The sequence below is a fragment of the Gossypium arboreum genome, chromosome 6 (genome assembly GCF_025698485.1).
Source record: "Gossypium arboreum isolate Shixiya-1 chromosome 6, ASM2569848v2, whole genome shotgun sequence".
NCBI classification, from domain to species: domain Eukaryota; kingdom Viridiplantae; phylum Streptophyta; class Magnoliopsida; order Malvales; family Malvaceae; genus Gossypium; species Gossypium arboreum.
This window is the reverse complement of record NC_069075.1, coordinates 106,829,699-106,843,072: the sequence shown is the minus strand read 5'-3', so window position 1 is coordinate 106,843,072 and position 13,374 is coordinate 106,829,699. Positions and strand designations below refer to the sequence as shown.

The 13,374-nt window shown below is 30.0% G+C and overlaps 2 protein-coding genes across 2 annotated transcripts; both read left to right on the top strand.

Annotated features, from left to right (window-relative positions):
- Positions 1 to 134: 134 nt before the first annotated feature.
- Positions 135 to 6,532, top strand: LOC108485167 (carotenoid 9,10(9',10')-cleavage dioxygenase 1-like). Its single transcript, XM_017789010.2, has 13 exons — positions 135 to 321; positions 418 to 558; positions 621 to 723; positions 1,115 to 1,374; positions 1,506 to 1,685; positions 1,767 to 1,845; positions 2,855 to 2,936; positions 3,748 to 3,810; positions 3,896 to 4,034; positions 4,868 to 5,189; positions 5,401 to 5,465; positions 5,578 to 5,739; positions 6,155 to 6,532. The coding sequence occupies exons 1-13, from the start codon at positions 211 to 213 to the stop codon at positions 6,347 to 6,349; spliced, it is 1,902 nt and encodes a 633-aa protein (XP_017644499.1). The 5' UTR covers positions 135 to 210; the 3' UTR covers positions 6,350 to 6,532.
- A 3,848-nt stretch (positions 6,533 to 10,380) lies between these two features.
- Positions 10,381 to 12,121, top strand: LOC108485573 (protein JINGUBANG-like). Its single transcript, XM_017789431.2, has one exon. The coding sequence runs from the start codon at positions 10,578 to 10,580 to the stop codon at positions 11,946 to 11,948; it is 1,371 nt and encodes a 456-aa protein (XP_017644920.1). The 5' UTR covers positions 10,381 to 10,577; the 3' UTR covers positions 11,949 to 12,121.
- Positions 12,122 to 13,374: the final 1,253 nt, after the last annotated feature.

Sequence of the window (13,374 nt, the reverse complement as noted above, 5' to 3'; positions counted from 1 at the left end):
CCAATAAGACGCACATGCGAAAATAAAATTTTCATTTTCATTTGAACAGTCTAAATTAAATTATTAACTTTCAAGATGAAAATACAGTTTCTCCATTTTAATTAAAGGGCCAACGTTGTGTCTCCCCTTTGGATCAGCCCTGAGTGTGATTTTATATATATATATATTAATGGTTGCAGAAACTTAAAAATTTTAAGGTTAAGCAAAGAAATGGCATCTTCTGGCTTGCCAATTCATATTCATTGCTCAGCTCAAAAGCCTTCCGTATCTTCATCAGCCAACTTTGATAATTTAAAGTCAACACTTTCCTCTGCATTTAAGGTCAGTTTTCTCCTACTAGTAACAAAACCCAGATTCTTCATTTTCTTAATTCCCTAGAATATTGTTTGATTTGATTCAATGGGTGTTTGGAGGCAGCCATTTTTAAAACAAATAGAGCGGTTTCCCTTGCGAATAGATGTGGCTCCACAAACTCTGAACAACACTTGTCTCAAACTAGTGGATGCAGCTGTTGATTTTGTGTTTGAGTTTGCTGATCAGCCATTGCTCCCGTCTCAGGTATAAAATTTCGGGTCATTCGGGGTTTTGAAATTCAGTTTGTAATAATGGGTTGTTCACAGAGTAATTTTGGGCCGGTAAATGAGATGAAAGAAGCCGTTCAAGTCACCAACATCCAAGGGGAAATACCTCGTGATTTTGCTGAGGGTGTCTACATCAGAAACGGTTTGTCATTGACATAATCAATCTTTACCATTAAAATACTAGGATGTTCCTTTACCATTTCCATCCATTAATTACAACAAACCCCGGCATCGATTAGGCCGAAAGGAAATTTTAGAGAACCACCTGTGTGTTTTATATGGCATTTTATCTCCCTAGGAGACTTCCTACAAGACACCAACTAAAAACATTCACCAATGCCTAAGTTGGTCTCATCTTATCCTAAATTCAATAATTTTAATCTTTTAAAAATCAAGTTTTAGAAAAACTCAAGTTTATTTTGGCTGTATTCTGAACTGGTAGAATACTGTTTTTGCTAAATGTTTGGATGTTGTCTATAAGTTTTTCATATTATTTTTGTTAAACGTTATTGGTTATTGTAATAAAAATGCAGGGCCAAACCCCATATTTGGAGCATTAACATCAACGAGTTCGATGTTTGGGAGGTCAAGTTACACTTGGATCGAAGGGGAAGGGATGCTTCATGCTTTGTATTTTTGCAAAGGCGTTGAGGGAGACTGGACCGTCCTTTATAAAAACAGATACGTGGAAACAGAGACATTGAAGCTGGAAAAACAGCGGAACAAACCCTTGTTTCTACCTGCCTTAGAAGGGGATTCTCCAGCTATTTTGTCTGCGTATTTGCTTAACATGGTGTGTGTGTGTGCTTTGCCTTAATCCTTGCTTTTTGTTCTTTTCTAGTTATCAATTAGCCCTATATTCAAACAACCCCACTTTACAACACTATTTCTAATTTCTGATTGATGTGTTTACATTTGGGTCAGTTGAGATATGGTAAAGTAAACAAAGAAATAAGCAACACCAACGTATTTGAGCATGGTGGGAAGATGTACTCAATAGCAGAAAATCACAAACCTCAGGAGATTAACATCCTTACGCTTGAAACTTTGAATGATTGGGATGTTAATGGAGGTTGGAACAGGCCATTTTCTTCTCATCCCAAGGTTGCTTTCACTCTTCTGAATTTATTCACGTTGCTGTACAATATATAATGTTTGGTACGTCTCATGTCTTATGTAACACAGAAAGCTCCAGGCACTGGGGAGCTTGTTATTCTGGGGATTGATGCAACTAAGCCTTTTGCTGAACTGGGAATAATTTCTGGTATTTTTTTTTTGTCTTTTAATCAAGTATTTTGTATTTAAACATGTCAAATACACTTTATTCATTGGAAATAATTTAGTTAGGATGATTCTAAAAACCATAAAATTTTGCCACTGGACTCTTCCCATCAAATTATTTATGTCTCTTTCTAATTTCAACAATTTTTTTTCATGTATTTGACACATAATTTTGGTATTTTTTTACTCTAAAACCTTAAATTTAGAATTCAAAACCCTAAATCCAAAAACTTAAAATCTCAAACCTTAAATCCAAACTCGTAACCCCAAACTATTGAATCTTGAACCCATAACCCCAAACCTTTGAACTGTAACATAAACAATTGAACATTGAACCCTGAACCCAAATCATGAATTTTTAAATCTAAACTCATAACCTCAAACCATTGAATCTTAAATTCATTACCCCAAACCTTTGACCCGTAACCTGAACTATTGAACATTGAACCTCAAATCTAAATCCTAATCTTGAATCTCGAGATTCAGAGTTCAGAGAGTTTAAGGTTCAAAGTTTGGGGTTTTGAGTAAATTAATTACCAAATTATGGGTCAATGATATAGAAGAAATTATACAAAAATTATTAATTTTTTTGAATTGGTTGAAAAATAAAAATAATAACTTATGAAAAAAATAAAATGGTTAAAATTTGTAAATGAAAAAAATAAAATGGTTAAAATTTGTAAATGAAAAAAATCTTTATAAATAAAAATTAATTATTTTATGTAATTTTATTAAAGTAAAATTAAATTGGAGAAGATATTAGATAGAGATGAGTGTATAATAATATTTTGTTATTTTTAAAATTTAATGATGAGCCACTATTTTATTAATGCTTAAAAACTATATTTTTAAGATAATCTTAATATAATTTATTTCCGATGCTTTACTTTCTTCTTTTATTTTATGTACAGAGACATCTAAGGAATTATATCTCCTACATAATTATAGAACAAAAAATTTATTTAACATAAATCCATTCATTTTGTGTACAGCTGATGGAAATAAATTACTTCATAGAGCGGATCTGAAATTAAATAGGTGTAGCCTATGCCATGAAATTGGAGTTACACAGAGGTAAACCTGCTTTCATTCTTTCTTATCCCCATTCCATTTTCTTAAACACCATCTTGGATAAGAAATATTGGAAGTTCTATATTATCTTATTTAGATTTTTAAACTTGGTAAAGAAAATGAAAAAAAAAATAGTTTTAACCATTTTTATTGGTGAGAATAAAAGAAAATGATTCATTACAGTCATCTTTTACACTAATAATTTTAGATCAACAAAATAGAAAAAGATATTTTTCTTTTCCTTTCTTCCTTTCTTTTATAATTAATTATTTAAGATTGTATTAATTAGGTCTTTTTCCAATTGCCAGCTTGACCATTAAATGTTAATTTGTGTATGCCATAAAGCATATTTAAAACACAACAATCTAATTCTAAACATACATGTTAGTTATCACACAGACAACTTAGATATAATATGTGACCTTTCTAATTTTAATGTAATTATCTATTTTGGTTAAGATGTTAGACTCAAATTGTTCATGAGAAAGTACACACGTTTATAATTTGATCCACTTGTTTTAAATGTATTCCATGTCAAATTCGAATCAACATTTAATATCTTTGACAATTAGACTAATAAAAGATTTGATTAAAATAATAATATCACTTTAAGGACTTAATTTGAATAATCTAAAATTTAAAACTAATTTAAAATATGAGTTATATCTGGTACAATTAATCTTCTAATAAATTTATAAAATAAAATATAATTATGTGAAACACATTCTCATATTTAATAAACTATTTGTGATGACAGTTTCAAATTTCATGTGGAATACAAGTTAAAATTTGACGTGAATTTTCCTTTTGCAAGGTACAATGTATTTATGGATCACCCTCTATTGATAGACTTGAACAGACTTGTTCGTGGTAGCTCGTGAGTCTAATTCTTTTCCTCTTTTTATACTTTTTTTATTATTTAAAATTGTTATTTTAAACAATTGTTAATCTTGACATATTAGATTAATGAAATACGAAAAAGAAGGATATGCAAGGATCGGCATCATGCCTCGCTATGGATCGGCAGATTCAATCCAGTGGTTTAAAGTGAAACCCAATTGCACATTTCACCTTTTCAATTGTTTTGAAGACGGTGATGAGGTAAAAACTATGGTTGGATTCATAATAAACTTTAAAATTTTACTGCACTTAGGGAGTATTTGGTTGGGTAAAAAAGTGAAAAAATGGAAAGAAGTAGTGGAAAAATAGAAAGAAAATAATATTTAAGTGTGCTTAGGAAAAAAAAGGGTGAGAGAAAAGAAAATAGAAATGACCTAATATTTAAAAATCAATCATTTCAAATTGAAATGATGAGATGAGAGGAAATGAAAGATATATATAAATTAGTTTAAAATTATGTACTTTATTTTTTTAAAAAATTATATATTTTAGAATGTTTTCATTTTTTCTACTAAATATACCTATAAAAAATTATATTTTCATAATTCTAATTTTTCACCCTTCAATTTTCCATCTTTCTAATTTTCTTTCCACCATACTGAGTAAAGCCTTAGGGATGATAATGTGACGGGGCAATGAATAAGGGTTGCCTCATTCATCACTGCCCCACATTTGAATCGATGTTGAAAATATCTGTGGTCATGGGTAAATATATAATTACTTCAGATTATATCGCACCATTTCACTTTACTTTTGACTAATGATTTTTTAAATTTAATTTTTTATCTAGTTATATATTTATAATTTATTCATAAATAATTATTTGATATACTTTAAAACTTTTTAACTTCATAAGCAAACAAATGAAGTCAGAGCAAGCATGTGCTACAATTGCTCTATTTCACAAGGTGATTTTACTTTCTTTTTTTTTTTTTTAAGAAACTTGATATTTGGATTGGGTTCATTAATCCACGAAACAATTTGATTTTTACCATCCCTAACTGATAAAACAATCTTACATTGACTTCCTTCAGGTTGTGATGTGGGGATGTAGAGCCCTTGATTCAATAATACCAGGGCCTGATAAGGGACAGAACAAATTTGATTGGTTCTCTAGCAAATTGAGGCCTATAAAACCTATTGAAGGAAGCATGGATGCTGTATCAGAAGATCAGTTAGTGTTTCCTCGTCCTTATGAGTGGCGAATGAACAAGCAAACCGGTGATGTAAAGGAGAGAAATCTAACAGGGACTGAATATTCCATGGAATTTCCATTTATTAATGAAGGTTTCGTAGGAGTTCAAAATAATTATGGGTATTGCCAAGTACGTGACTCTATTGCAAGTTCTGCATCAGGTACGTACTCCAATTCGAGCTGGCATTTAATGTTGGATCTAACAATTATGTTGATAGAAAAACTTGTTGATATACTGGTAATATTTTTAGGACTCAATTAAAAATATATTGAAGTTTTGGGTCCGATTTAAAACTTAAGCAATAATTTGAGAATGTATGATGTAATTAACCCATACTAATAATTAACTTTATATACTTATAACAATTTCAGGCATGGCAAAATATGGAGGTCTTGCAAAGTTATATTTTGGAGAGCAGAATCCTGGTTTTTCCTTGGTATTTAAATTAGGTCCCTCTAAAATTCTTTTATTTTTTCTTTCATCATTTATCAGTTGCTTGATTAATATGTATGTATATATATTCTAACTTGTATGTATTTTGACCCCAGAAAGAAAATGAAGTAGAAGGGTTGATAAAGGTAGAATATCATATGTTTGAGAAGAACACATTCGGCACCGGAGCTGCCTTTGTCCCTAAACAAGGTGGTGTTGAAGAAGATGATGGTTGGGTCGTCACATTTGTTCACAATGAAGATACTAATATATCTCAAGTAAGTTGATTCTAACGATAATTCTACCAAATTTTTAATTAATCCCTAAACTTTAAAATATTTCAATTAAATCCTCAAATTAAAGTACCATTCGGATTAGGTTCTCGTATCAGTTAGACGTCGGCTTTGGCGTTAAATGCCAAATTGGACCTAAGGTGTTTAAAAATATGTACTAACCCATAAGTGTTTAAAAAGGAATCGTGTTAGATTCAAGTTAGCATTTAAAGTCGAAGCAAACAGTTAAACCAGCAAAAGGACTTGAATGGAACAAAACTTTAGTTTGAGAAATCAATTGAAATGTTTCCAAGTATGGACCAATTTAGAATTCGATCCATAAGCCAGTGACATCTGATACAATTAACCCTTGATTTTAAGAGGCTAAATATATTCATTTTTCCTCTTTTATTGCAAACAGGTTCTTATAATTGAAGCAAAGAGCTTTACCAGTAAACCTGTAGCCAGAATCACCTTGCCATTTAGAGTTCCATATGGTTTTCATGGAACTTTTAGGCCAATGCAACTGCAAAATGACATCTTGAGTATAATCCCCTCCTTGAATTCTAAAATAGTAAAAAGCATATCTCCTTCCTATTCACAAATTCATGAATGATTAAGTGTCTAATCATATATGTATGTATGTATGTATGTATGTATGTATGTTTTCCACATTGATTTCTTAAGCATTAAGTGTGGGATAAAAGTTTGGTTGATATTTTCATAGATTCTTATTTGTATCAATAAATAAAATGTATTGTTGAGGAGATAATAAAGATTAGGTTTTGTGAGGTTGAAATCTTAATATGTGTGAATATAGTATTTATATGGAAGTGAATTTTAATTTGATAGTTTGATAATTCAATTATATATGTTGATGTAATGATTAATTCTAATTGTAAATTTTTGTGTCTCTGTAATTTTAAATACATAAATAAAATGTATAAAAAGTATTTATTTCCTGCCAAAAGTGAAAATGAAAATGATTTATACCGGTGGATTATATAATATGAATTTTTATTTTGTTTAAAACATTTGTATTCGATCATTCAATGTTTATATATCTTTTCAAATGGTGCTTCTATTATGGGATTCACTAGAAAAGCTTAGGAAATGCTTGTGGGTTATTGGTTAAAATAAGATTTTTAAGGTTTTTTTTTTAGGAATTTTGCTTAATTCTTAAAAATTTTAGTAAATTGTTAAAATTTTAGTAAATCTATATAAATATTGGTAAATCGTTAAGAATATTAGTAAAGTCTTACATATCGGTAAATAATTATTAGATATTTTGGAAAATTCATATAAATTTTGATAAATCATTAGAAATATTAATAAAGTATTAAATATTTTCAGATATCCTTATAAATATCGGTAAATTGTTAAAAATTGATCGATCAAGTATGGGATATCTTTAGAAATTTTGATAAAAGCTTAGAAAATTTGTTAAATTTGAAGGAATTTTGGTAAATAGTTAGAAATAATGGAAAATCTTTATAAATATTGGTAAAGCCTTAAAAATTTTGATAAAATTTAGATATTTTAGTAAATCGTTAGATTTTTGATAAATGCTTAGAAATATTAGTAAATTCTTAAAAGTTTTGGTAAAAAGTGTAGAAGTTTTGGTAAATTATTAGATATTTTAGTAAACCTTAATGATATTTGAAAATTTTAATGATATTTCTAAATCTTAAAAATTTGATAAAATCTTAAAATAGTCCTTCCAACCAGATTCGCAAATGTAACACAAATCATCATTCCCATAATATTTATTTATTTCCATAAAACTATAACAAAGAAATAAATTACGGAAATAGAAGCAATGAAGCAACAATATGGACTAAACACTTACCGGCCTGCGCTTAGAGCTCCTTCCTCAAACTCTCTAAAAATCCTGCAATAATAAAAGCGTGTTACTGATGACTATTTTCACGAATTTCATAAAGACTAAGTAATAGATAAATAGAATGTAGCACTTCAATGTTTCTCCAAAATTGCTGCCCGGTGAAGTAAGGTGGAGTGAAAAAATAAAAAATGACAACATCGGTTTTCTAATGCCTAAGGGAAGGGTGGAACAACACGAATCACAAAGACACTGCTGTCCCGCGAACCACACACGATGACAAGAGTTCGCCGATGAGGGAAGGTGGAATCAGAAAATTTTTTACACATCAAAATAAATTATATATTTTACAATAATAAAATACAATCTAATCATTTTAATAATTTATATTTTTATAATTTTAAATAGTTAAATTATTATTTTTTATTTTTGAAAATTAAATTATAATTTTATCATTATTAATTTAAAATATTATAAATTATAAATAGCCTAAATTAAAAATTTATCATTTCAAGGAGATCATGGTCCCTATATCTCTACCACGCTCCATCACTATGCTGATAATATAAAAGATATTTGTCATCTGTGAATTTTTCAAAAAATTAACGTATTCTCGATATTTTATTTTTCAACTTTGAAAAGAGTTTAAAAATATTTTTTAAAGCGGATCGAAATAAAATTCATGAAGCATACTTATGTATAGAAGTAGTTTAGGCAACCATAATATCAGAAAAGAGTGGCGGCTGAACAGCAACGCACTCTCAATGTTTTATCATCAAATTTTGAAGAGAGACTAAAGACATGATAATTCGAACCCGACTTCTCGTACTTCGGATAACCATAATACCACATCGACTAGCTTTCAATTAATCCATCATTACCAATTGGCCTTGTTGTGGACAGCCTAGTTACTACACAATTAATGTCTATGGTTAGGATGGCTACCTAATCTTCTAACAACGATAAATGATTGGAAACCACACGTAGATATACACTTATGAAGATGTTAATGTGTTAATGGATTGGATTGAATTAAGATTTGTTTTAAAAAAGGGGTTTTTAAGTTCCAACTCAATTTATTCAAGTTTGTCTGATTAGAATGACAATCATATACTGTTCATTTTTTCTATATTTCTTCTATTTTTTAAAGTTAACAAATTATCAATTAGTCAAAATTGTATCAATGAATGTATTATTTTCATCTTGATATAAGTATGTACCGATATTAGTATGTTTTGATGCATCATTTTAGGATTTATTGATATTTTTAATATTTCTTATATATACATTTATAGTCTAATTTTTAACTTGTTTATAAATTATATATTATATTACAAAAAAAATCATATATGTAATATTTTTCAATTACATTCATATAAATATATTTATCCATAAACATAAGTTTTAAAATTATTAATTAAATTTAGCAACTGCATTTTTAATTTAAATAAAATATTAATAAATTTTGATTGTTTTAGTATTTATAAACAATAAAACGAGTTGGGACAAGCCAATCTAATATTCAAAATAAAAACTAAAGCCCAACCCATAAACACTTTTAGGATGATGTAGTTTACAAGAGTACTTTTTCTAAAAGAGTACAAATACAATTATATTGATAGATAATTACAAAAACAATATATTTAAATCATTATAAACAAAATTAAACATTACAAAACAGTATCCCCACCAAGGGCGAAACCAAATTTTTTTCTAAGAGACCGAAATTAAATTGTAATTTTTACGATAGTAAAAATGTAATTTCATCATTTTAATAGCCTATATCTTTATAAATTTTAAAGAATTAAATCAAAATTTTATATTTTTAAGAGGGTCAAAATATAATTTTACCTTTATCAATTTAAAATTTTAAAACTTTCAAAACTCCTAAATAAAAAAATTTCTACTTTAGGTACTGGTGGCCTGCGAGCCCCTAGTTTCGCTACTCACCCACACAGCCAAAATCTAAACCAATATAAATCTAAACAAACACACATTATTTATCTAAGATAAAATTCAAACCCCAAACCTTCAAAGTGGCAACCTTAAAAATAAAACCAAGACTTCATTAATAATCGGAATTTCTATATTAGAGCGAGTGTTGTTAGAACATACGCATTCGCCTTTGAGCTTTACGAGGGAAAGGCGACTAACCATTTTTTTGCAAATTTAGATATCCAGGATCTTACTTTCTATGCTTAGAAATTAGAATGAATGCTTTTGATTTTGGATTTTACCAACACAGTGTATATTTATTATATTAAAAAGGGCAAAGATAAAATGGTTTAATTATAGTTTAGTCTTTCTACTATGCTGGAGTTTGGATTTAATTGGTTTGTTTTATTTTGATATAATTTAATCCTACATATTAATAATATTATAAAAAAAAAAACTTTTAAGATTGAATATAATTGAAGGATCGGACCACATGATTTTGGCTATGCAACAAAAGAAATTGTATATCAACATAGCAACAAATAATGTTATCAATTTAAATATGGTAGTAATCACTTATACACATATAGAATTTTGCTAATTTAGATTTAACTTTTGTCATCAATTTGGATTTACTAATAATGTTATAAAAGGAAATTAAGTTTAAACTCTAGCATTGCAAAAGGATTAAAACCATTATAAAAACTTCTTTTTACTCCTTTAAAATTATTTACAAATAAAAAGAATCGAAAAATAATTATCCTAATTAAATGTCCAAAAATAGAATTTAAAATTAAATATCAATCAAAATTTTATTTGAAAGAAAATAGATCATCATTATATCTCGAGTTTGATTCACTATATCAAAATATTTTATTATTAAAATAACTGGATTTTTTTCTATATGCAATAGTCGGATATTTAAGTTGCCTTCTTTAATGGTGCCATTGAGACATACCAATACCCCAACTCACCAAATTTAAGTTGATAACTACACCATCAATGCACCCCTTTATCTCTACCCAAATCATACACGTTTTCACTCTAACTCTCACAATATCCAAGTGCCATGGATTTCTATGGGAGAAATTCTCTTCATGGTTTCATGGATGAAGAAAGCCATCCACCCCAATCACCTCCTCATCACCTTTCCATTAGAACTCGCTTAGATATGTATGACCAAGATCTACAATTCAGCCCCGGAAGACCTTCGAGCCCCCGAGTGAATCCCGCCGTGCACTCGATGTTTCCACCCGGTAGTCCCGAATCTCCGTGGACGCTCTCCCCTCTTCAAACCCCATCCCCGGCTCTCCTCTACCATTGCATCGCTTCTCTTCACCGCCAAGAAGGTAATATCTACTCCATCGCGCTCTCGAAAGGGCTAGCTTTCACCGGCTCGGATAGCAACCGTATCAGGGCATGGAGGCAGCCTGATTGCACTGAACGGGGTTACATCAAAGCGAGTTCGGGCGAAGTTCGGGCCATTTTCGCATACGGTAACATGCTTTTCACCTCGCATAGAGACTGCAAGGTCCGAATTTGGAACTATACGATTTCGGATCATTTCAGGTTCAAGAAAATCACAACCCTCCCTAAAAAGACCTCGTTTCTCATGTTCCCCAAAACAAGCAGCCAACAACACAAAGATTGTATCTCATGCATGGCTTATTACCACACCGAGGGCCTCTTATACACCGGCTCGTACGACAGAACAGTAAAGGCATGGCGGCTGTTGGACAAAAAATGCGTCGACTCATTCGTGGCTCACGAAAGCAATGTGAACGCCATCGTCGTCAACCAAGACGATGGCTGCGTTTTCACTTGCTCCGCCGATGGATCGGTGAAGATATGGCGGAGGGTGTACAGAGAAAACTCCCACACTTTAACCATGACCCTAAAATTCCAACAATCCCCCGTGAATGCCTTGGCCTTAAGCACCACATTCAACAACTGTTTCCTCTACTCGGGCTCATCCGATGGGACAATCAATTTCTGGGAGAAGGAAACAATGTCAGGGAGGTTCAACCACGGTGGGTTCTTACAAGGCCACCGGTTTGCGGTGCTTTGTTTGGCGGCTGTGGAGAAGTTGGTGTTTAGCGGGTCGGAGGATACGACGATTAGGGTGTGGAGACGAGAGGAAGGGAGCTGTTTCCACGAGTGTTTGGCGGTGTTGGATGGTCATCGAGGGCCGGTGAGGTGCTTGGCGGCTTGTTTGGAAGCCGAGAAAATTGTGATGGGGTTTTTGGTTTACAGTGCTAGCTTGGACCAAACGTTTAAAGTGTGGAGGATCAAAGTTATGCCTGAAGAGAAACTGTGTTTCGATATTGGTCCGGCAGATCGAAGTGATTCCAGGACAAAGACGACTATGGAGTACGAGATAAGCCCTGTTTTGTCCCCTTCTTGGGTCGAGAAGAAGCTCCATGGTAATCATTTTCAGTAATTCAATGGTACTTCATTAATCTTTATTTTTTTATTTTTATTTTCCTTGTTTGGTGTTTTTTTTTTCCTTCGTGATATTGTACAAACAAAGGTTAGAGAAAAATATAAGGTTAAAATATGTAGTTAATTTTCGTATTTATATAAAATTTAGGATTTGATTCTTATATTTTAAAATTTAAATTTTTTTAATTTAAGAATAGTAGTCTAATCCTAATGGTGATTAGTAGTTTCTGATAACACCAATTTTTTTATAGGAAATGCTAACCAATGAGTGGATTGAAAATTTTAAATTAAAAAATAAAAAGTTTAATATAAATATTTTAAATATAAAGATTAAATCTCAAAATTTATCAAAAATTAACTGCATATTTTAATTAAAATAAAATTTTCAATTATTTATTTAACGTCTTGAAGGTAATTTGTTACGGGTTTTGCATAATCTTGACATAAGTTCATAAACCAATTATAAATAAAGTTTTTGTGTTTTTGGATTTAGTTTTTATATTATAATTTCTTTACTTTTTTTAAGTGTTATAAGTAGTGAAATTACTACAAATGGATTATTTGAATAATCATAAAGTAGAATCAAATCATTACAATACAAATAAACTAAGAATTGGTACAATCTAAGTTAAAGTCAACAAACTAGATTAATTAGACTGAAATTCACAAATAATAACAACTGCATATAATAGAACTCGAAAATTTATTTGTATATAAGCACACTTGATAGATTTCAAACATGAACTCAAAACTTCCACTTTTAACTTCCGTCATTATTGTCAACTAAGCCAATACCTAATTGTCATTCCGTCATTTTTAACTTCTATGAAACTTGTAATCTCTCCTCTCCCTTTTTTGGTAGCAAAAAATTGAATAGAATCAATTACAAACTAACAAAAATAGGAAGACACTACTATTTAACTGAATCAGATACTCTCTCATTAATCTAGTAAAAATATGGGGAACAAAATTCACTTTATTGGAATCTGATTAATGTCCACTTGCTTCTTTTAATTTTTCTATTTTTTTCAATTTTATTAAATATTTGACGTGGATTATTTCTTAAAATTTGGTATCACGTGATAAATATACCACATCACCACTTGCTTAGAAAAATAAATCACCACAAATAATTTGATAAAATTCATGAAAAAATAATAATTACATATTAGAAATAGAGGATTAAATATGCTAAAATGCATAATGATAAACATTTTATCCTCCCCAAACATTTATAATTTATTTTAATCCCTCAAAAAAAAAAACCATTCCTAATTACTACTTTCTCCAAATCAATTACGAGATTTGAGACCATAAATTTAAGAAGGGTTAGAAGCAAACTTAATATTTGAAGTGATGAAATAGTTTTATTATCTTTACATATTGAAATTTCAATATTGTACTGCTTTACAACAATGTCAAAG